General features: G+C 41.5%; 1 protein-coding gene across 3 annotated transcripts in view; it reads right to left on the bottom strand.

Moving 5' to 3' along the window:
- Positions 1-25,477, bottom strand: part of AMOTL1 (angiomotin like 1) — a 188,692-nt gene that overhangs the window by 95,346 nt on the left and 67,869 nt on the right. The window contains exon 1 of one of the 3 annotated variants that reach the window (XM_012000931.1): positions 21,012-21,304. The exons of 1 other annotated variant lie outside the window; for it this stretch is intronic. In XM_012000931.1, coding sequence (XP_011856321.1) covers positions 21,012-21,060 — 49 coding nt within the window. In that variant the 5' untranslated portion in view covers positions 21,061-21,304. Of the gene's footprint in view, positions 1-21,011; positions 21,305-25,477 lie in introns of those variants that run through there. One more of the 3 variants, XM_012000932.1, reaches the window with a different exon arrangement.

The following is a 25,477-nucleotide window of genomic DNA, read 5'->3' as shown; positions in this document are numbered from 1 at the left end:
AAGCTTTCTGCCAGCTACATGTAATCCAAAACCTCCTAATGATTTAAAAACCATTTCACTGTCTAGATTACAATAACCTCCCATAACTTTATAACAGAGATTTTAACCACAGCAACAAACAATTCTGTGGCTTCTATCTTACCTTTCAAAGAGCTAAGGAATTTGCTGAGTGTGCCAGCGGCCTCAAAGTTAAATGTAAGCCATCAAGCCTTCTGATTCTGGCAGAACGCGAGGTTTTTCTAGGGAGTTGAATACTCTGCTCAAGGAGAAGGATACTCTGGAAACAATGTTTTTAAAAGGGCTGGAGAACCTATGACCAGTACCTGAAAAATAAGGGCCAGCCTGTTTAGGAGTCCTCATGTGAAACCAAGCCAGCTCATCTGGATTAGCTGATTCACAATCTTAAGGGCAGCACTGACAGGTGGCAGTGCCTCCTCCAAACACCTGCATGCAACACATGTTTTTAAAAAGGACACAGTGTTGGGCGCGGTGGCTCACGCCTGTAATCCCAGCACTTTGGGAGGCCGAGGCGGGTGGATTACTTGAGGTCAGGAGTTTGAGACCAGCCTGGCGTGGTGAAACCCGATCTCTACTAAAAATACAAAAATTAGCAAGGCTTGGTGGAGGGCGCCTATAATCTCAGCTATTCGGGAGGCTGAGGCAGGAGAATAGCTTGAACCCAGGAGGCAAAGGTTGCAGTGAGCCAAGATTGCGCCATTGCACTCCAGCCTGGGTGACAGAGCTAGACTGTGTCTCAAAAAATAAAAATACAAAAACCAAAAAAAAGAAAACAGTAAGCTCCACCACTAAACTAAAAGCACTGCATGGAATATGCTTTCTCACTCTCTTTTCCCCCAAGCAACCATTACCTGAAACCCAAGGTTTGGAGTTGAGGGTTAAGGGGTGGGGTTTACAAGATTCCCAACCCCTACACGTCAGGTCTTTTGAATGGGCATCAAACTTGAATTCTAAACCCTGGACCAATCCATATGTTCCAGAAAACAAGTGAAATCAAAACCCCAACACCTATTTAATTTAGACTCTCTCACTGAAAGTGGAATGTGTGTTGAATAACTTCAAACTCGTCTGAAGTTTAATTTCGTAATGCTTACTTAAAAATATCTTTGAGATATTATCAATATAAACCAAAATGCAGAGCACATGCTTAACCTTTAAAGTAACAGTTGAGTCCAAGAGCTCACTGTGATTGGAGCTATAAATAGCAAGAAATGAGTAAGACTGTCCTTGGCCCTTAGGATTTTACGATTTGGCTCCAGAGACCAACGTGCACACAACTACCCATTTTGATTGCAAAGTTAAGTGCTCTATTAAAGGAACAAACTGCTTTGGAGGTCCATGAGTAATCACTACTACCTGTTGACTGATGGAAGGGACATAGAGCTTCAGTGACAAGGAGAAAGAGATATGTGGGCTGAAATTGAACCGGAGGGAAAATAAGGAGGATGTTAATCCACTGTGGGGTGCGGAGAAGGTGGTAGTGAGGGAAGACTGGCCCAATATGGGAAAAGGAAAAGCATAGGACTGGGTTATGAGAGTGTTGTCTCTTTAAGAAATAGAGAGTTCAGTGTAGCTTGGTTATGGGTAAGGAGAAGGATGAAGCTATACCTATAGACTCAAAGTATTTACTGGCAGGAGGAGGGGGTTAAAAGCATTAGTACCTTATTTTCCTAACATGTTAGCACTGGAAAATAAACTAGAGATTAGGTAGTTCAACTTCCAACTATTACCTACCATATTCCCTTCCTGACAGTCACCTAAGTAAATCCTTTCAATGTTAGAGAACACTGAACTCGCTGTCTAAGTCTAGGGGCAGGTCTGTGTACCTTCCATTACAGAAGCCAAAAGGTCCCCTCCCTGTTCCAGCAGTTAGAATGACCGAGGCTCAGTCAACTGGATGTGCACTGAATCTTGAGGAAATGATGCAAAGACAAAAAGGTGTTGATAAACTACCTGCGATAGCACTATCTCCTGGAGTCCAGGAGCAGCCACAGTCTCTATAGTGACCTCAGCCTAACAACACAAGTAGCGTATCTCTGGCTGGGTTCCCATTGTCTATCTGCCTAGATTCCTGCCCATTTTCTGAGCCTTCCAATTAATTTGTGAGCTGCCCAATATATATTTACAATAAATGTCTCTTTTGCTTAAGTTAGCCAGTGTCACTTTATGCTTCTTACAATCAAGAATCTCTGATAGATTTATTTTTTTAAGCAATTGTTCTGATTCTCATTCTAGTACAGCCTTCCGTTTTGTATCTTAAGTACTACATAACTTAGCACTATCTGCCTGGAATTATAGTAACTCATGTATATTGCCCTACCTATCCTTGGCACCACCTTGTGCAAATACCTGTGAGAAATACTTGCAGTTCCCCCATGGTTTCTTCATCTAGAGGACCTGTCTACCCTTATAAATCTATGCAACTTTTACTTTGGCACATACTAAACGCTAAAATATATACTAATTATGAGAAAGTCTTTTGAGGCTCTATTCTAGTGCCACTTCCTCCAGGGAGTCATCTTTTCCTCCTCCCCCCAATTTCTATATGCTATTCAGTGCTCCCCAAGCATTCTATGCATACTGATGCCATAATGTATTAAATTGACTATGTATTTAGTTTCTTTCCCACTCCTCCCCCTTTAACTCATAAAGAGACTGTGTCTTACTCACCTTTGTGTCTCCAGTTACTAGCAGAAATAAGATCACAGCAAGTACTCAATTTTTATTTTACATATGAATCGTCTGCATATGTTCCTACTACCTAAGAGTTTCTGACACATCATGGGGACTCAACAAATACATTAGCTTAATAGATATATTAAGATACATTTTAAAATAACTAGTTATAAGCATGTTCTTACTACAGAACTTAGCTCAAAGTCAAGTTTGCCTTTTTTAAGGCCTCTCAAACTACTCAGGAAACTAAGGAACCTATTGGGGGGAAAAGAGAAAGCCACCTAGTGCTGAAACAGGTTAATTACAAGGGTACTGTGATCAGTTGCACAAAGGCTTTGTACATAATGTTAGAAAACAACCACACAGGGATTCTGTAGCTTGAGCACAAACTCACACTTAAGAGAAAGGTGCGCTCCCCTCCTCCTCGGCCCCCACAGGCAGGTCCTGAGCCCACAGGACTGTGCCCTAAATGCGGCCCTTCCTTGGGCTTCCTCCGCAGGTCTGGGTACCGGAGCAGAGGCAGGAGTCCTCCCTTCTCACCAGCCGTAAATACAAAAAGGAATATTCCCAGTCCCACCTCTCACACAGAGTCACAGTGAGAATGCAGTGACAGTATCCATAACAAAAAAGCTTTCTCTACAAAAATAATTTTTAAAATTTAGCCTTTAACATAAAATTCAAAGGTCCTCAAATATCTTGACTCAAATTGTAATATTTATTTTATGTTGATATATTTGTTGCTTAACTTACCTCAAACAAAAAGACTGAAAGTACCTGAACTCCAGAGATTTTTTTCCTCAGGTAAGTTTTAATAAATAAACCCTGTATTTAATTAAGTTACTGAAATTTAAATAATCTTTCATCATAACCTGTTTGTTTATACCTATCTAGAAGTTAAGTATCTCAGGACCACAGTAGTATTCTTTTGGGTGACTCTGGCACACACTGTGGTCCCACTGAGAGTGAACAAGTATTACCAGTGTGTAATACTCACTGCAGACAGTAAGTACTTAATATTTTTTGAACAAAGGAAAACGAACAGGATAGAAAGCTTTAAAATAACCCCCCAGACATGAAATGACAATTATGTCTGCATAATTATGCTCTGCAAAGCTCCCTCTCTCACCCCCACTAAGAGAAAGGAACAGTTCAGATATTTCCTGTCTGCCACGGATTCCTCCAGCTTTCCGGATCCCATTAGTGTGTATTGTTGCAGATGAGTGACACTGGGATGTCTGTCAGGCAGCGGCATCCCACAGGGACTGGGACTCTCTCAAGAGGCAAGCACATTGCTTCTAATCACACTCAGCCAGCTCCTAAATCAATATGTGCTCATGAATGAATTACGTAATTTAAAGCAACCAACATCTCCAAGAAACTAAATATCACTTAATAAAGAGTATAACCAGTAAGAGCAGGAGCTACCATTTATTGAGTGCTTACTAGTGCCAGGATATTATAAAAATCATATTATTTATCACCACTCACTCCCATTTTGTTGATAGTGATACTGAGCTCACAAAGGTTGCATAATGCCCAGAGTTACAAAACCAGCCAGCAACACAGCCACTCCAACAGAAAAGCTCTTTTGACTACACCATTCTGCCCTCCAAAGACCCCTCAATAATGCAAACTAATTCTAAGTCTTTTTTTTCCCACCAAATTTCTTAGATTAAAATTAGGAGAGCTTTAATGAAATGTTCTTAACTTGTGGATAAAGGGGAAAGTTCCTGGGAAAGTTTATTTCTCTGCATGTATGAGGCAGAGAAAGATCCAGAACCATTTTCTTTGTGTTCTTTTTTTATTTTTTATAAGATCTTCAGGGAATAACAGTGCACTCCCTGCCAAACACCAGAACACCAAGACAACTGATGAAACCACCCTTCCTCATCACTTCCATCTGGCTGCATATTATTTTCTTTTTTTGCACATTATTTTCATGACCATGTTGCCACTTTAACAATGAATCCCAAACCTACAGTGTGTCCGAAACACTCATGGAGCTTGTTAAAAACATCACTTCCAAGTCCCCACATCAGACCTGCAACACTGGCTTCACCACAAGTATAGACCAGAAGTGATGTTTTTGGACGATCTTTCACAGACAATTTGAATGCAGTCAGGTTTGGGAAGTTTGCACTTCTCTGCCAACATAAGCTCTTATACAACAAACATATACACTCCTGAAAAGTTGTGGTAAACTGAAATGTTGTAAATCAATCACATTTTAAATACAAAATGTGTTGGATTTAATAAATCCAAAAAATAATGGATAAGTAAAGGAGATTAAACTCTTTCTAAAACTAAACAACTTGCAGTAACTCCTTCAGTAATGTGAAGAACACTTCCTACAATTTGTTACTTTTCAATAAATTCAGATTTAAAGTCAGTAGTTTCAGTGTCCTAGATTTTATACGTGCAAACCTGAATGACTGGATATGAGAATATGGCTATTTCAGTCACATCTAAAATACTGTTAAACAGAAACAAGGTGATTATATTAATAACAAAAAAATACACTCATTTCAACAACATGATGAGATAAAGCTGTGAAAATGCCTAGCATACCATACATAAATGCTTCATAAATCTGAAATTCAAAAATCCTTTGCTAAGAATGGCAGGGTAATCCTCATAAAGTTGTTATGAGGATTTAAGTTAGTTAATGTGAACCAACTACACACTCGTTGGTTGTAGTGGCCAACTGCAGGCAAAAAGTCCCAGTAATATAAGCAGCTATCTAGTTATAGGGAAGGAAGACACAGAAAGTAACATTACTGAGCATGACACGCTACAAGCATTATCTCAGGTAACCTCATGTTCCTGAGAATTAGGTTTCTTTTTCTCCTTTGTGCTATACAAAAACAGGAATGACAGGCCCTGGGTCACAGGGCTCATAGCCATAAGGCTAAGAGGCAAACTCAATTTTGACTGCTCCAAAGCATTCACAAAAAACAACAACAACAACAAAAACAGATACATGTGATAGTAGGAGTTACAAAGGATCATGGGTCATTGACAGCAAAAGGCAGAATTATTCACTCATTCATTTGTCCATTCAGTCATTCATTCCACAAAGATATACGACATTGAGCATCTGCCATGGGCAAGACAGTGCTAGATATAAGACCCAAATCTGAAAGTCTATCAAGAGAGACAAATACATAAAGCAGAAAATTGTCAAACAGTGCAGAAATAACAGGTTCAAGGAAGTGTGGAGTGGTGAGCTGGGATACCCGTGCCCACGTTCATCTCAAAGCACACACACAGGATCTAGAACTGTGCTTGGGGCTATACCTACCTCTTTCTCCTCTCTGACCTTCTTGTTTTGGCTCATGATACCCCCTAAAAATGTGTCTAAAGCAACAGAGCTTCTCCCTAGATCTAGAAGGTTGTATACATATAAATAACCCCTAATTTATCATCAGCCATGATGCCGAGAGGGAGACTAAGAGGGAAACATGCTGCAAAATAAAATTTTCTAGGGACAAATCAACTACAGGCAAATGGACGTAACCAAACGCTGCTGGGAATTTTCTATGTGGAGGGCATTGTTCTGTTTTGAACAATTTGTATTAACTCACTCAATCCCCATAACAACTGTATGATGATTATCCCCATTGCTCAGATGAGGACACTAAAGCACTGAGAGTAACTTGACTAGTGCCATACCATCAGTAAAGAACAAAACTATGATTCAAGCCCAGCTAGCCTGGCTCCAGAGTCTATGGCTTTTGCCACTGTAGCAATAGTGCTCAAACTTTTTGGTTTTAGGATCCTTTCACACTCTAAAAATTACTGAGGACCCAATGAGTTACTGTTAATGTGAACTAAATCAATATTTAATGCATTTGAAACTAAAGCTTAGAAAGTATAGTTAATTCATGTAAAAAAAGCAATAATAAACCCATGATATGTTACATAAAATATTTTTATGGAAAAAAGTTTTAAAACGAAGTAAAAATGGGTTTTTGTAATTTTGCAAATTTCTTTAATATCTGGCTTAATATAAGACGGCTGGATTCTCATATCTGCTTCTGTTTTCAATCTGTTGTTATATAATTTTTGATTGAAGTAAATGAAGAATATCTGTCCTCATACAAATATGTAGTTGCCAAAAGAAAGCGTATTTTAATAGCCTCTTCAGATAATTTTGACTATTCTGTGAAACCACACCAAAACTCAACAACTGGCATTTTCTTAAAGGCAATTGCAACATAATATATGAAACCCTGACAGTGGTCTTTTCATGGATACTCCTCCGTACTGTATTACATTAAAATCTATCGGCCTATCTTTCACTTTGAAGGGAGTTGTTATTTTTTACATATGCATGTAACATCATATGTGGTCATCTGGAAGACAATGGTTTAATGAATTATAGAGATCTTCCATACATTGAAACATTTCAAGTGTATAATATCAACAAAATCCCATTTGTTAATATACCATGGATCTCAATCATCAGAAAAGTCTTTTACATATTGGGAAGTTGTCCAGTTCACAGTGGCAGATACAAGTTTCCCAAAATTCCAAAATCCAAGTTTCACTTGAAGGCTTGAGTTTTATCAAATTCAGCAAATAGTAGTTTTTCTTGAAGTGACAAGTTTCCTTTATTTATTCTGGAGAAAATATCTACCTAACGCCCAAGTCAGAATAACCACAGTTTGTCAGTTGTTCTTTTAAGTAAATATGCATTCCATGAGAAAAGCATCTAGTTTCATATTTATATCCCAATTCCATCACACAAGGGGTTTTTTTCAGTTCACAGCGGAAGCACTTTATGTATCTTCCCATTTCATCACAAAGGATGTTAAAAAGACACACTCAAGATTTGAGATTGAATATAATCTTCTGTACTGCCTGAACTAGAACGTTCCTAAGTGGAAATGGGCTTTTTTGTTATTCTGAGTGTGTGACTAATTGACTGACTGCTACCACTGTCTTGATTCATGGTTGAGAGTATGTCTTAGTATTATTATGAAGATTTTTTTTTTCTTTTTTTTCTTTTTTGAGACGGAGTCTCGCTATGTCACCAGGCTGGAATGCAGTGGCGCGATATCAGCTCACTGCAACCTCCACCTCCCAGGTTCAAGTGATTCTCCTGCCTCAGCCTCCTGAGTAGCTGGGACTACAGACATGCACTACCACACCCAGCTAATTTTTGTATTTTTAGTAGAGACAGGGTTTCACACGTTGGCCAGGATGGTCTCGATCTCCTGACCTCGTGATCCACCTTAGCCTCCCAAAGTGCTGGGATTTCAGGCGTGAACCACCGTGCCTGGCCTATTATGAAGACAGTTTTTAGGTCTCAGAGACCTCCTACCTCAAGGTTCCATGGAACACACTTTGAGAAGCATTGTTCTAAATGACACATCCTCTCCCATGGGGAAAGTCCAAAAGATGTAAATGTTACAGGAGACTTTTAAGATGAAAATGCTGACAATCAATTATAACTGAGAATGAGTTATCTCCTTGCCCAGGCAAAGGAAGACGGCCATGGCCCATGGAAGTCAGTGAAACCTGAGGACACACAGAGGCCCTTTGATATAAAGCACTGCTTGAACTCTATTAGTCAGGCGAATGGACCTCTGTTGATTAAAGAAAATGCATCTGGAGAGAGCTAGATGCCCACCCAGAAAACACCTGCACAAGAATGCACCTTCGGGTCCTTGAGGAATTCTTATAAAGGGGAATATAAGTCAACAATGATTATTTCACTAGGGAAAAAAAAAAGTTCCATGAGATTAGTTTTAGGTGAGGAGAAAAGACATTGCAATAACTTGCCCCGCAGGAAGTCAGGTGATCCCGGACAAAGGGAAGGATGTTAAGACATGATGACTGAAGGGGAAAGAGAATGATGTTGTCAAGCCAAAAGACCACACTATTAGAAAGATTTAAAGAACAAAAAAAGATAGAGGAGAAAATATCCACTAAGCAGGAAGAAAGGACATGCCATACTTTGTTTTTGTTTGGCAAATCTGCTTTTTAAACAATGTAAGAATCCCGGCTGTGCCGTTGATGAGCTATGTGAACACGAGCAAATGCTTTAATTTCTTGGTACCCATTGCCTTATTAGTAAGTGAGAATAATAATAGGGCCTACTATATAGGGCTGTTACGCAGATTAATTGAGACAACAAAAAGGGCTATTAACAGTGTTACAAGCACATAGGAATTTTTCAGTAAATTTTTGTTTCTGTTCATGAAGACGGGAAAATATAACAGGAATCACTCCCGTAAAGTTCACTTTCAAGAGATGATCACATCAGTGAGCTCTTTCAAATAGAACAGCAACAAGATGCTCAGGCAGATAAGAGATGAAAGCTTTTAGAGTTTTGTTTTGGTCAGACTATTCAGCTAACAAACTACGCTAAAATTACATTTTCAACTTTCCAAGAATTGGGGATGAGCGAAGATCTAAAATACACCATTACTCAGAAAATAAGCTTAAAATATCCAGTTCCATCAAAGAACAAAATAAAAGGCTACATGGTATAGTCAAAAGGTTCTTCAGTGTCTCCTTACCTGGCCCCCTTGGCATGCAAGTCAAGGGCTAAGTGGCCCTGGAGAAGGTATCAGAAACCGGACTAGCCTGAATACCCCTCAGCTGCCTAAGAGGCTCCATCTTCAGAGACAGTGACAATAGGGGAGTTACTGAGGGACGGGGTGACGGATTTGTCCTCTGTACTGAGCGTTACAGATAAGAGGAAAAGAATTTTCCTCTCCCTAGCACCTTTGTTCCATAACTTCCCTTTCATTTCATCTCTGATATAATAGGACAGAGATCAAAACACGAACTTCAAATCTCTTCTTCGCAGTGATCTGTTCCTTTCACTGACAACATAGGAAAAAATAACTCTTTACTACCAAAAATGCAGAAAAGTCTATTCCTTCAGGATCATAACATATATGGCAATTTAAAGCCTATTTTCATTCTCAAAACAGTGAGTCTTTTAATGGACTAGCCAATTAAATGATAAAATTTTTTAAAAAGGTCAACCTCACTTCAAGGTATATAATGTGTAACATTTTCTCTAGTATCCTATGCAACAGGTAACTGGATAATTTTTTCAAGTCAAGGATCTCAAAATAGATTTACAATAATTATTTGAAAAAAAAAGTCTAAATCAATGTGATCAGCCATCATAATATAACATTTCTGGAGATTCTATCCATATTCTGTGGATGCTGATCAAGTTCTACCTGACAAGTGCCCAGGGGTCTTACAGTACAATATCTTAAAGGGAAAAAAAATCATGAAAATAGGGCTTTCAAGTGTATTACCCATTACCTCTTGTTTACAGAGCATATAAATGCATTTTATACTAATTCTATCACCATTTTGTACCTTCAGTTACTGTCTATTTTGGAATCATAATCTTGACTATGGAGAGCAAAGCATCTTCTTGGAAGAAAACTATCATGCATTCTTATATTATCTATATGTCTCTCCCCACTCCTGATTCAAACGACACATCATATTACCGATGTTCATGATGATTATCTGAACCATCAAGAAAATGTTACATAAGGCAGGAGGTACGGTAGTGGGGAGGGGATCAATCTTACAGAAAAACCACCACCAAAAGTATTTGCCTTCAACTATACAGAAATTCACACCTTCAGAATAACACAGTTTCCAGGTAATCCAAATAGCCAAAGACTTACTGTGAGCTACATTTTTAATACTTTACTTAATGATAACATGATAATGATGATGACTGTAGCAGTTTAATCCATGTCTGTAAATTCTTTGACACACCTGTAGAAAGGTGGATCCACATCCTTGAATTTAGGCAGGTTTATAAGTCCACTTGGCCAAGAGAAAATAGAGGAGTAACTCTATGTGTCTTCCAAAATTAAATCATAAAAGGCAATGCAGTTTCCATCCAATTTCCTGGAATACTCACACCTGGAGCCCTATGCCACCATAAAAGATTCTAACTAGCCCGATCCTGTAAGGAAGCCAAGCCATGTGGAAAGGCAACTTGTTGACACTCTAGTCTGCAGACCTAGTCTTCAAGTCATCCCAGTCCAGGTGCCAGACATGTGAATCCAGTCACAAACCACCCATGCGCTCCCAGCCTTCTTGTCCCAGAAATCCCAGGAATGATGGAGCAGAGACAGGGCATCCTACAGTGTCTTACCTGAAGTCCAGACCCACAGAATCTATAAGCATAATAAAATGTTGCAATAGTAACTGCAACAACCATGATAACTAACACTTAACTCTTCCAATTTGTCAAATATTGTTCTTATACCTAGCATGTAATTCTCCTAACCACTTTTTGAGGTAGGTGTAATTAAGAGCCCTACATATCACATGAGGAAAGTCTACTTGACAGAGAGGTTAAGTAATTTAGCCAAGATTATAAAGCTAGTGAGTGGCACAGGTCAGGTGTGAAAACGGGTTTCCAGCTCTGGAGTCTTAACCATTAAGCTCCACAGGTAATTACTGAAAAAAAAAAAAAAAGATATCCAAAGGGCACATCACAATTTGCCCATTAGGGTCTTCTTCCCACCATCAGGCAGGACATTACATCATACTTTCTCAATTTAAACAGAGTTCTAGTAAGATACCCCTAGACTTCTGTTAATTCTTTGGTTGCCTCTTTGCCCACCATATCCTCCTAATCTGTATTTAGCCACCCTCCCCAGCAGAGAACTCTTCTAAGCTTCTAGAAGTCATGATATCTGCGATTTAAGCTCATTTTAAAGTGAAAATAAAATAAATGCTTGAAAGACAGTTATGAATCCTTTCTTCTCTTCTTAGAGCAGAATGAACCCAGTGCATTTGTTTTTTGTTTTCTAACATCTTAATATATTACATTCCTTTTATAGAATATGAATTCCATGGGGAGCAAAGGATATATACTCCACACCTAGCCCAGTTCCTGGCACATGACAGACCCTCAAATATCAGATGGATGAACTATATATCCTTTTATTGTAACCCCATCAATAAATATTGTAACCCCATACTCCACCTCAGTATGGACTTGTACAATCCAAAGTTATTCACTCAACAGATATTTAAGGAGGAGTGAGTGATTCTGTATCCAAATTTCTGCCTAATTTATATCCTGTCCAAAATAAGAAATGTCATGCTCCCTAATGTCTCTTCTATAAGAGCAATTGAAAATATTCAAAGTAAATTTAATTAGCATAATTGTGACTACTGCCTAAATAAATTACTAAATTTAATACAAGAAATTCAGTATTTTATTTTATGAACAAACAATTACACATAACCCATTTTTTTGTTCCTAACCTAATAAGTGATTTTAGTCACTTAATAAATGTCATTAAAATATAAATATTTGTCTTTATTTCAATTTTTTCTCCAAACTCCTGGAATTTATTTTGAAGAAATTTGAAAGTAAGAAATGTTAGAATTTGGGGAAATGTAATGCCTCAACTCAGGGCTAAGCTAATATGTATCTCAAAGTAGACTTTTCAGACTCTATTCTTAAGTTTTTTGATGAATATCATATAGGATCAACTCTAAAAGTCAGCTAAGGTAAATTTATTCACCATTTTTATGCCACTTACCACTCATTTTTGATCTGCTAGGCCAGTCAATACCACGGGAAGATAAGTCTGACAGGATTATGTCCTTTTACAAACCTACTAGTTTAAACAAACCTGACACCGCCATTATCTTCAAGGTTTGTATAAATGGTTTTGTGACGCTTTTAAAATTACTTTCCCAGGTGTCTTAATTGAAGCTTACTGTGATTTCAGAAGGCATTTTCTTTGACTCTTTTAGATAAAAGGACCATTAGACCATTTCTCTTTTCAAGAAGCTAGATTGGTTTTACATGTGTTTTTCTGGAATGAATTTAATGCTACACACTGAGTGCTGCATCCACTAATTTCCATAAAAAGCACATTTCCTAATCTCTTTGTCTGCCCTTCTTCTATCTTCCAGCCTTTCCCACATCACCAGGATGAGCAATCAACCTATAACTGCAGTGATATTTAGGAGCCAGTCCCTCAGGAAACAGGGCTTTACCAGAGGATTTCATATTCTCTACTTTTCCCAAGACCCCCAGATAGAGGAGGCTTGCTCACAAAACACTTGGTTCTCAGAGCCCTCCAGAACACAGCCTGTGTCAGACAGGAAAAGGCCTGCCTCACACCTGCTTTCAGGGGTCACATTCCTGGGTCATACCACCCAGAGCAGCGCTCACAGCTAAGAAGCAGCAGCTGAATGTGAGATACCTCCTTCCTCCCTGGCACGTGGCCACAGGGTGTGTGCAGAGCCCTACCTCACAAAGAGAAAGCAAAGCGAGCTTGGAAGACAAGATACCTATCATCCCTGTCTTGCTGGGCCTATTCTGAGAAGGGTGGAGGAAAGGTGGGAGGAAGGAGGGAAAGAAGGAAGGGCAGACTAGGTCAGAAGAGGTGCAAGAAAACAGAAGTGGGAAGACCTGTTATGTGAGTGGCTATCACAATAGTCCAGGAAACAGGTAATTAGCCCTTAAACTGGTTTAGCTGTAGAGACATGCAAAGGAAGGGACAGTAGGCAAGAAGTATTTTGGAGGTCAACTGCAAGGACCTAAAGACTGACTGGATGTAGGGTGGGCAAGGAAATGAACCTTATTACAATTTACAGAACACTTTCAAAGGAAACAATAGTTAGGATGATGCAGTGTGGAATGGTAGCTGAGCATGTCCAAACACTGGAGAGATGAACAAGGGCCAGCTGCCTACCTCTCGTTGACAAAGGTTGGTTCAACAGTGGAACAGATCCAGAGTGGAGAAGTTCAGGCTGACCTTTGATGGTCCTCTTCAGGAGGACCTTTCTGTGCTAATTCCACCCAAGCATTTCTATTTGCTTCTCTCAAGGACCAGATCCCTGGAAGAATCCTATGGATGGAACATCCCTAGAAATAGCAGACATTTCTTGATAATGGCCTGGTAAGCTTTGCCGCCAACATAACTCAGTTGCCATGCTGACCCAGCTTTCAAATGGAATGAGCCTCCAAAAACAGAAGTGGTTAAAATGAGGTCCAAGTGAATAGAGCATTCTCAATCAGTTCATACCAGCCCTCCAAGGGAGATGTGGTACATTTCATTCAAAAATGTGTCCCTGTCTTATCATCTGAAGCCCAGTGGTGTTGCCATCAGACAACAGAGCCAATCTCACTATAGAACAACATTCCTCAACAGAAATTGTTACAATGATGGAAATGGCTATTAAGCACTTGAACGGTGGCTAGTGTGACTCAGGGCCTGAATTTTTCATTTTGTTTAATTTTCATTAAGTTAAATAGCCACAAGTGACTAGTGGTTACTATGGACAGTGTAGGTCTAGAACTTTAAAAAAATAGATGTGGGCCAGATCACATCTGTCCTAAACTGCCAGGAAAAAAAAATGTCATGGAGTTATATTTCTCTACTCTGAGGAAGCTGAATCTCTAATATTTCAACATCTGCTCAAGCAATTTTCCAGCACTGGATTCTCCTTGTTATTACTACAACTACTTATCAATGTGCCTCCAAAACATTTCCATTTGGAAGGCCCTCCGAGACCCTAGCTTAACCATCCATCCACTGCATGAACCTTCTTCATGACATCCCTGAGTATGTCTGTGGTCCCTGCATATGTCTACGTAACCGTTACCAAGTCCCCCAAGTAGCAGTGAAACTTACTATCAGGAGAGGCAGAGCACCCTAAATCCAGAGACACTGCTCTGAAAAGATACTGAGGATGCAGAAAATAATTTTAAGAAAATCATTTTATACGAAATTTCACCTCTTATGAAGCTCTTTCACACGCACTATGTCACTTAAGCCACACAATAACCTTAGAAGATAAATATTTAGTAAAAACACTTATTTTACAGAGCCTAAGTGATTTACCAAGGCAATATGGTAGCCACATACCCAGTTGTGGCATGTCTTCCAAGGAGCAAGAGACATATGATAGAAGAAAAAGTCATGGTCAGGAAAGTGAGGCACAAAAGAATAGTGATTAGAGGAAGAAATATAGCTATATCAACTAATAACCTTAGAAATTGATCCATTTCAAACTCAACTGCTTGTAGATGAACAAACTCCATTAAAAGGGTAAGCATCTCAGTCCAGGCTATGTTTTAAAATGGTCATTCTTAACATGTGTTTCCAGGACCAGCAGCATCAGCATTGCTTGGAAATGTGTTAGAAATGCAAAGTCTTAGGCCCTATCCTCAATCAACCAAGGAAACAGAAACTCTAAGTGTGTGGCCCAGCAATCCGTGTTTCAATAAGCCCTCTGGGGTATTCTGATGCTCAATCACATTTGAGAACAACTGTCCTGGAATTGTACATCTAAGACCCAATTAATTTCCTCTGAGAAGTAAACAACTTGGTCATCAAGAAGGAAACAGAGCTGCCAGTTAGGAAATTTGAGACACGGCCTGGTGACATCAGCCCTGACTTACTGCACCTACAGTACCAAGCACCATAAACTCTGAGCTAGCCTCCTGAATGCAGAGCCAGCTCCTCCTACCTCCTGCACTCAGGGGCACAGAGGAAATCATTCTTTCATCGCAAATCATACTTTTATAGATGCAAAGAAAGGTTTATTATATAGATAGTAATAGATTGTGAATAGAGCATCCTAGCTTCTATCTCATTCACTAAGTAGTATTTGGTACATGACACAGTGCTCCCAACTGTGAAAAGGAACACTTCCATGAGTAAGAACCGGGGTTCCAGGTTCTCAGAGAAGGTTCTCAAAGAAGATACATGTGAATTTATATATCATTAAAGTGATTTGCCTTGCCTCTCTGCTGTTTTAATAATAATAATGGTAGCAGGCATTTATTGAATGCTTTCAATGTGCCTCGCACTGTGCGCATTGCTTCACTTTGCCCTCATGCAGTTCCATGAGGGAAGAACTATTATTTTCCCCATTTTACTCATGAGGCTTCAGCATGTACAATTCCGAGGTCACACAGCAAGGAGGCGGCAGGGCCAGGATACAAGCAGAGCTACCTGTTCTCAATCCAAAATACTACCTCTCCTTTTTCATTTTAACATATACATAACTCTTAATCTATTCAACTTCATTCATACTGTTTATGTTACTGAGTTTTAAGTACTGTGTTTTCACCTTCTTTTAAGCTATCACGCCATGTACTGTTCAAAAAGGTCCTCAACCACTCAGTTTATGCCAACTCAATCAGCATGTGCTCAAGAATCAGAGTAACACACTCTAAAGAATTCATGGCAATAAAGATCCAAGACTGGATCAAAAGCAAACCAAATTTATTCCCACCATGCTTGAGCAGCATGCTCAGGGAAGCCCTCCCTGACCACCTGGACCAAAGCGAGCCCTCTCTCCTCTCTGTTCAGAGCTCCCACAGTACATCACATGTGTCCCTATCATAGTAGTAACACATCGTAATATCCACATGCCACACCGCTAATCTGTGAGCACTTCAGAGTGGGAACTACACCTGATAGTCCATCTGTGCACATTCAAAACCTAATAGATGGTTTATAAGATCAACAGCAAGACATATAAACTCTTAAGAGGGATAAAAGTGAACTATAACTTAAAAATAAAATGTAAAACTATAAAACTTTTAGAAGAAAACACAGCAGAAAATGTTTGAGACATGGGTCTAGGCAAAATGTTCTTAGATGTGACACCAAATGCACCATCCTTAAAGAAAAAAGGAATCTATAAACTGTACTTTATCAAAATTAAAAACCTTTGATCTGCAAAAGACCTTGGTAAGGACATAAAAAGACATGCTACATACTTGGGAAAATATATGTGCAATCCACAAATCTGACTAAGGACTTGTATCTGGAATATATAAAGAACTCTTAAAGCCCTACAGTAAAATAAATAATCCACTTGGGGAATGGGCAAAAGGCATGAATAGTTATTTCACCAAAGAGGATATATGGATAGCAAATAAGCACATAAAAAAGGCAGCAATGCAAATTAAAACCCTGATAAGATTAGAACACCTATTAGGACAACTAAAATAAAAAATAGTAATAACATCAAATGCTGGTGAGGATGTAGATAAACTGGATCTCTCATACACTGCTCATAGGAATGTAAAATGGCGCAGAGACTCTGGAAAAGTTTGGCAATTTCTTAAAAAACTAAACACACACTTACCATACAATCCAGCCATCACAATCATGGGCATTTACACCAGAGAAACGAAAACTTATGTTCACACAAAAACCTATATATAAATATTCATAAAAACTTCATGTGTAATAGTCATGAAGTGGAAAAAACCCACAGGTGAATGGTTAAACCAGCCATAGTACATCCATATCATGGAATACTACTCAGCAATGAAAACAAACAAACTATTGATAGATGCAAAAATTTGAATGGATCTCCAGGGCATTATGCTGAGTAAAAAGTCAATCTCAAAAGCTCACATACTACATGCTTGTATTTATGTAACATTCTCAAAATGACAAAATTATAGATATGGTGAACAGGAGTAGTGGTTGCTAAGCATTTAGCAACAGGGTGAGGGTGGAGAGAAGAGGGCCCACGCAACTATAGAGGTGTAGCATAAGGGAGATCATTGGGGTAATAGAATAGTCTGTATCTTGATTGTGGTGGTGGTTACATGAATCTACACATGAAAAAATGCACAGAAGTACACACATAGAAATACAAATTTTACATGTGCATGTGAAACTGGTGAAATCTGAATATGCTCTGTGGACTGTACCAATGTCAATTTCCTGGTTCTGCTATTGTACTATGGTTATGTAAGATGTTACCAATAGGGGAAACTGGGTGAAGGGTACACAGGACCTCTCTACTATTTTTGCAACTTCCTATGAAGCTATGATCATTTCAAAAAGAAAACTTAAAAAAAAGTAAATAGCAGACATTTTACTTAAAAACAAAATGACAAAATAGAGGTATATAGCTGCAATATTGGCCAGTGAGGTCTCAAACACAGGTTTAAATACACACCTTAGGATGACAGTTTTTGAAAACTTAAATCTAATTCTCCAGTATCTTAACAGCGATACATTTCCAACACCTTACAGCTACTCTCCTACTCCCTCCTAAAAGATGGGGGGAAATGCCTGATGTGTGAGCCCCTTTAGGAGTCCAGGAGTCCTGTGCTGAGTGTCCAAAATGAATATACCCTAAGGTTTCACCAGGCCTGGCCATGAGGGCAGAGCCAAGGGCCTCACAAGTTAAAGGAGAACTCAGCTTGGTGCCAATACATAAAGCAAGAGTAGGAGTGGCTTCCTTCCAGCAAAAGTGGAGGACTGCCCTACCCACAATGGCCAAGATTTACATTGTACCTCTCCTCCAAGACAAAACAAAGCCAAGCCAACAAAATTAACTTTAAAAAAATCACTAGGCAAACAAAAAAAAAAAAAACAAAACAAAATATAAAACCACAACAACCTCAGACTATTTCCAACAAACCTTGTAATCAAATATCTCCCTTGACCTCCACGCTACCCCTTGCTTTTCGAGGATTTTATTACCTACTTAATTCTGAGTCATAAGAAACTGCCAAAATTAATGAAAAATAGGAGAAAAGTTATTCAAAACACTGCAGAATTTTCTGACCTGAGCTTCCTTATGCATTTAAAATGCAGATAGCCACACCCACCCACCACCAAAAAAAAAAAGAAAAGAAAAAAGGTTACTTTGGGGTATATATCAGAAATATTGGCAGGTCTTACAAAGTTACTTCTTTTTAATTTATTGGCCTGAAAAATCAAACTTTTACAATTTTCACTAGCAATTCCCATTTCATGTCATTAATTATTTTTTTCAAAAGTGTTACATTATATAGTGTTTTATCATTTTCAAAGCATTTTCACAAATTACTATGAGTAAATGTAGCACTGATACCTAGGGGCTGTACTTTTCGACAGAACTCTCACCAGCCAGCCGGCTCATTTCAATTAGTTCAGCCATCTTTTCCCTAGGCCCTGGGTCCACACTTTTCCACAGGGGTAGACATCAGAAAAGCCGAGTTCTACCCACAACAGCCTCTAGACTAACTGGCCCAGGGCAGACACTCTCAAGTCTGATCAGCAGAGTGCCTTCCCATAAAATCACTCACATTTCTGCATTCATGTGCTTTTCTTAACGACAGCACTTTAAAAATCTCATTTAAACTGAAAATCGTCCATTAGCCTCCGTGAAAAGATGTATTTTTAAATGCTTTGATCTCCACATGCCCTTTGGAACATTAGTATTCTACATCCTCCATCATCTGCAAAGAACCTGAAAGACCAAGACTTCATGCATTTTAAAAAGAAGGGGGAGGGAAAGGGGAGTTACAGGTACAGCACCTTCTCTCCTGTACACCTACAGGTTTACAAAGGTTTCCTTATTTATCTTGAAAAATGCATCACAGAAAAACAAAAGTGCACTCCAAGACCTAAACATTCCCATCCTTCCCCCCGCCCCCCGACCCCCACCACCATCATAAGGAAAAGTAGAGCCTTTATAAAGCCTTCTACTCTATGTCCTACTCTTTTCATTCTGGTCGAATCGGTGTTTTCCTTCATTCTAGTCAAATCAGTGCTTTTCCACCCTTTACTAACAGTTCAAAGTATATTAAACTACTGTTCCCACATTATTCTCATAAACAGCCTTCAAAGTAATACACTATAAGGCTCAGAGCACCTTACTAGGAAGTAAATGTCAGTTGCTCTAGGTTCTTTAAGACCCTGCAATCTAGAGAGCTCCTTAATCGTTAACCTGGGTCTGACTTCCACAGCAGCCGGGGCCCACGAGTGGTAGGCAGCCAGGGGAAATCTCAGCCAGTTTGGCAGTGACCCATTAGGCCAGTTTTGGAAGCAGGGAGCCAAGATTGTTTAATATTTCAAGTCCTGACTTTTTGCTTCCCGAAAAGGAAGGAAATTTTCTGAAACTGTAGCTATTAATATCCCTCTATTCTGGTTTAATTCGTTTATGGTGAGCAGGTTAGCACGTTACTGTTTTGGTTAGCCGAAAGCATCTTCGAGGTATCACAACTGGCTCTCCAGACTACGTACCCCACCATCACCAAGGCCTTCTATAAGCAGTACAAAAACTAAATTCTCACAACATGCCTCAGGAGAAGAAAATGGGCAACCAAGGCCTCACGGAAAAAGGGAGCTGAGGGAACACGGGGACAAAATGTTGGGTCCAAACCGCATCGTTTCAGAAGGCCGCACGCCCAGGGCCCACCTCTGAAACCCCAGTCCAGGTATCTACACTCTAGCCCGGCCGAAAGCTGTTTGCCACTCAGAGACAGGAAACCAACACCGAAGCCAAAAAGGCAAATATCTTCGGGAAAAAATGGAAAGGGAAAGTCTTCCTAGTTATCAGTCAGGATAGTAAGAGTAGGGTGCGCGAGGCGCGTGAGCTTTGAGCAGAGACCCGGGATTCTCGGCCTGGGGCTCTGAAGGGGGAAACTTGGACACGTCGCCGCGAACGCAGTCCAGGTGGCGGAGGCCCTAGAGGTGCGCGCCAGGGCTCGTCCGCTCTGCCGCCGCGTCCTCCAGCCCGGCAGCCTATGGGGCACGCTCGGCCCCTGTACCGGCACTGGGCCCCCGCTCCGCTCGGCTGTCATCGGCCGACGTGCCACTCTCCCTTCTGCCACAATGTCACATTCCAAGAAAAAACGGTTCCATTTGGAAAGTTTAAATGTTTACCCCCTGAAAGCAGATTATTGTAAAGGCAGCCTTAACAGGCAAGCGGGAGCTGGATGTAACTCGCCAGTTTGTCAAAGAAACTTGTCTGGGGAGAGAACAAAGAAGGAGCAGCAGCTAACGCGATCCGAACGCCTGGGGCTGGGATGCGACCCCTTCGTCGCCCCCACCCGCCAGAGCCCGGTCTGGCCGGCGGGCAGAACGGGTCCAGTCCCGAGCGCCGGAGCCCGTCGGGCGGGCCGGTGCGCGAGCCTTTGTCTCGCGCCGGGGGAAGCGGCACCGGACACCCCTTCCGTCCCCTCCCTCGCCGCGAGACCCGCGCGCGGGCGCGCCTCGGCGTATCGGGCCATATGGCTGCGCCCCTCCGGAAAGGCCAGCCCCGCGTCGGGCGCGCCGCACCCCGGGGCCCAAATCCCGGGGCCACGACTTCAGTCTACGTGGGTCGCGGGGCGGCAAGGCGCTGAGGCCCTGCCCGCAGGCAACTGGACCTGGAGCGGGTCAAGAGAACCCGCTTAAAAACAACAATCTGGGATCTCAGCCCCGGGCCCCCAGGAGCTGCCCCATTCCCTGAGCAGCAGGGGCCGGGGGAGCCCGGGGCGACTGGGTTCTTCGCGTGGGAAACCCGGAGGCGCCCTCCCGGCACCTCGAGTGGGGGCTGGTTACCTTTCACCGCAGGCTCACAAGTTCCCCGGCGCAACTTTGCCCTCCACATGAGGCAATCATGGCTAGTTCACTCCCTCGGCTGGGGAAGGCGGCCGCTGGGCAGTGCGCTGGACATGGCCTGGGGCAGCGCCGAGAAGAGGCGCCGGACAATCAACCCCATTCACACAGGGCTTCACCTCCAGCCCCAAACGCGACAACCGCTGCTGGGTCCTAGAGCTTCTCGCGCGCTCCCGCCGCCGTCCGCGCTCCTCGATCCCCGCGCGCGGGCCGGGGAGGGTCGCCTGGGCTCGTCACTATAACCCTACACTCCACCCCCGCCGTGGCGCCCGGCCGCTGGGCCCTAGAGCCCGTCTGCAGACACCCGCCGCCCCTCCCCGGGCCGCGAGACTGCCAGACCGAAATTGCCCGGAGCTCAAGCTGACGTGTCTGCCTGAGACTTAGAAGGGCGACAGCCTCCCTTGCTTTGTTCCCTACCGGGTTTTGATTAATTTCAGAGTCACCAGTTCTCCCTCCACTTTGTCTTCCTTCTCACCCAGCCCAATGTAGGCCAAAATTCTGTTTCCGGATCTGCCAAAAAGTCTAAATCTGCTTAGGCTGTTGTTTTTTTTCTTCTTCTTCTTCTTAAGTGGAATTTCCAGGTGGAAAGTGGCCACACTTTTCTCAGCATTCCCCAGGCCCCAGTGCTTCCATCTCGCACTTGAGATTGGGCGATAAGCTGCTACTATGTGCTTCGCTGACAAACAGAAGGGCCAAAACAGACCTGACAGCCTTGGATATTAAATGTGTTCGCAGAACCGTACATCCTCTGGCCACAAATCCCCAGGCTGTTATCTGCCTGAGCAGAGGTAAAGAAAGTAAGCAACTCTGGGAAAATGTTGCCCCACCTCTTAAAATCAGGCTGCGCTAAGAACTACTCATTCACCTCATTATATTGGTTTATACTCGCCGCTCTCTGGATCCCTGTTCTGGGGTGCCCAAGCGTGCCCCACAGCACTTCTGTCTGGCTATTTCTGGGCAGCTCTACTGCTTGGAGAAGAGAACGCCAGGTAACTGTGCAGTTGCTGCCCAGGATGTCAGTGGGAGAGTCAGCGCACACCAAGCCTCTCTTATCCGGTGCTCCCTGCCTCTGTTTACCTGCTCACTAGGCCAGGCCTTCAGGGACTCCTCCCTGGATTGTGGCAGTTTCCTAACCGGACTGTCAGCAGTTTTACGTCTCATCAATTCGGGTGGGTTGTGTGCCCTGATTCTGATTCCCCTGATGGGCCCTCCTACTGAGTAAACTGCTCTCAAGATAAAGCCCAAATGTAATCACTTAACAATTATTTATGAAATAACTATTCCATTTAAAGTCATCTACCCTGGAACACACAAAAGAAACTTAGCACACAAAAGAAACTTAGAGCAGCTCACCATCCCTTCAAGGATCTGTTATCTGTCTAAGAAGGCAAGCTACGTGAACAGAAAACAGGCAAGCAACAAAGCATGAGATCCAAGTACTGCAGATGTCTGGGAAAGGCGGAGAGAGGCACTAACTTTACACAGAAGGAAGAGCCTGGGAGGGTGGTGGAGTTCAGACACAGCAGGAAGAGGAAAAGGCAGCACTGGGCAAGCAGAGGCAACAGCGAAGAGGGAGAGGACAAGGTCTGGGTGCTTGGGAAGAAGTCATAGAGGAAAGAATTTTTACCAGAAAGGAGGAGAAAACAAGGGAAGGCAGAATAACAACGTCACAAAAATGTAGGCCTGGAAAGAATCGAAGAAAGTGTCAACCAAACCTTTCACTTGCTGGATGAGGAAGCTCAGGCATAGCTGTTGAATGACTTGTCCAATGTTACAGAACAAGTTTAGTAGCAAAGCCAGGGACAGAAACAACTTCTGCCTCAATGTGCCTTGTATTGCACATTGTGAACCCTGAATTTCAAATTCAGCGCTGAAGTGGTTATCTTATGGACAGTGAAGGGACCACTGATTGACCTAGCATTTGTGTGAATTCAGTACAAATTGGGGAAGAAGTGATGGATAGAAAAAGAAGAAAGGAAACTAATCTTTACTAATTGCCCACTCCTAGATACCATCCTATATTCTAGGAAGCAGCAGAATTTCCAAGTTACAACCATCAAGTTTAGAACAAAACAGGCATGAGCTGAGTCGGAGCTCCACCATTCAGTAGCTGTGTGACGTTGAGCAAGTTGTCTAACTTCTCTAAACTTCAGTATCCTTTTTGGCAAGATGGAGAAAATAGCATCTCACAGAGTGGTTGTAAAGACTGAATAAAGTAACAAATGTAAAATACTCAGCACAATGCCTGTGGTATTCAACATGCATTTGCTATTATTATTTCAAGAGACTATCTGGGATAGTTGCAGGAAGCAATGATAGGTGAGGTTGATAGAGGTGATAAAAAGGAAATGAGAGATACCATATCTTTGAAGATACCAAATGTCATAAAGAAAGATATCAAATCTTTGAAGCAAGATTTTATTATTCTCATTGACTCACTGTTTATCCTGGGGAAAAGGACAAAGGAATCAAGTTAACCTAGTGATAGGAAGAATAGATCTTGCAGTGTTAAAAGAATGGATCATTAGGCCAATGACAGATGAAGCACAGCTGAGAAGAGGAAACTGTTTGAGAAAGATGCTGAGTGACTTACTATCATCTGGGCAAGAGGAAACAAGGAACAAGGGACTGGGTGAGAAGTTGAGGACAGAGGTGCAGAGGAAAAGAGAGATGAAGCTTTGAAGATCAGTTCATTTGGAGAATGTCCACAATTGGAAAATAGGGAAAGGAGGAGGGAGAAGAGGAAGAATCTGGAGAAGTAGGAGAGCTGGAAAAACTTAAAGGCATGGAAGTCAGAGGAAGTTTCAAGAAATGGGTCCCTCTATCAAATGCTACAGATACTTAGACCTACAATGAAGTGCTAGGCACGGCTTGTGGGTTCAAAAATCTTCTGATTCAATCAGGTGGACCTAGCCTAGACTCCTCAAATTAATACCCAGTAATCAGATACATGGAAGCACAGGCAGAAAGCACTGCTGGAGGCCAATGTTTCCCTCCTGTGTCTTAATTTCCTCATCTGTGAATAAGCTCTACATCAAATGCAGAAAACAAATCATCTTTTCAGGCCTTAACTTAGTTCCTGAATCTATTGTTCAGGAACTAAGGCCTGCAAAAAAGACTTTGAATCTGACTAACAAGAAATAACATCTTTCAGTACACTTGGCTGGAGATTCTGATGTCTGGTTTGTGTCAAATGAAAATAAAGTATGTTTACCATAAAAAATGAACACACCTTCACTAACAGCAAAGTAATGAACCAGTCCATATCTGTGCTTTCTTTGGATCTATGCACTCATCCTAAAGGTCAGCATCCTTTCTAAAGTGACCCAAGTTGTCATTCACTCACTCCTAGGAAAGTTAAGAAGATGATGGGCCAATTTTAGTGCTCTTTGGGGCAGCCCAGAGAGCAGTCTTTCACTCAAAACAGGACGAGTACTAGGATGTTCCAGTGATACCAAGCTATTCCCAACAAGCATAGAGGTGGGAAGAATGTTGAGGTAACAGAGGCATCCTGATAGAGGAGAATGAGCAGGGCCTTTACAGTAAGACCTGCTTCTAGTCCATGTTCTATCTATTTCCAGACACGGACAGCCTCAGCTTCCTCCTCTGCAAAATAATAACACTTGCTTCATAAACTTATTGCAAGGGTTAAATGAGATACTACAGGTCAAGTGCTGGGCACATCTAGGAATTCAGTAAAAGTTAGAAACCCTCCTCTTCTCCAGTAATTTGAAATACCAAGGAATTTAAATACTCCGTTAAAATGCAAATTTCTTTCCCCTCTCACTCTTCTCAGCACCCCTTCTTGACAAACATTTAAAGTCCTTACCAGCTAATACTTTGAATGGGTCCTAAGAATGGGCTTGGGCTTGCAAAGACAGAGAAGCCAAACAGCAAAAGGAGAGTGAATGAACATGACTACATAACGAACAGCTACTACACACAGCCTCACCTGGGACAGGTCACTACAATTGGTAGTTCTCCATTAATGACTGTTGAATGAACAAACCAATGATTGAATGCACCCAGGCTGCTTTGATCAAAATGCTTGTTTTGCTCCTAGAACAAGTAAGGATATTTTTTAAGTTCAAGTTCAAGCACTTTCCGAAGTGTAACTTATGAACCAAAGCATGTAAAAATTTAAATTCCTCATGTTCCACCTCCAAATTTCTGAATCTCTAAAGGTGCAGTCCTGGAATCCACTCGAAATGACTCCTAGCACATTGAGGTTTCCAGCTGGCTCACTGCGGTTAGTCACAGCACTCCTGCAATTCTCTTTCAGAAGTATTTACTACATCAGAGTGTAGTATGCTAAAGATAAAAGATGATGGTGAACATACTAGAGATTAGACACAAAGCATTATGGGAGCATAGAAGAATTATGCACAGGGGAAAAAGGGCGGGTTCCA

This window comes from Mandrillus leucophaeus, unplaced genomic scaffold (assembly GCF_000951045.1).
Source record: "Mandrillus leucophaeus isolate KB7577 unplaced genomic scaffold, Mleu.le_1.0 Scaffold643, whole genome shotgun sequence".
Taxonomy (NCBI): domain Eukaryota; kingdom Metazoa; phylum Chordata; class Mammalia; order Primates; family Cercopithecidae; genus Mandrillus; species Mandrillus leucophaeus.
This window is presented reverse-complemented; position numbering and strand designations above follow the sequence as displayed.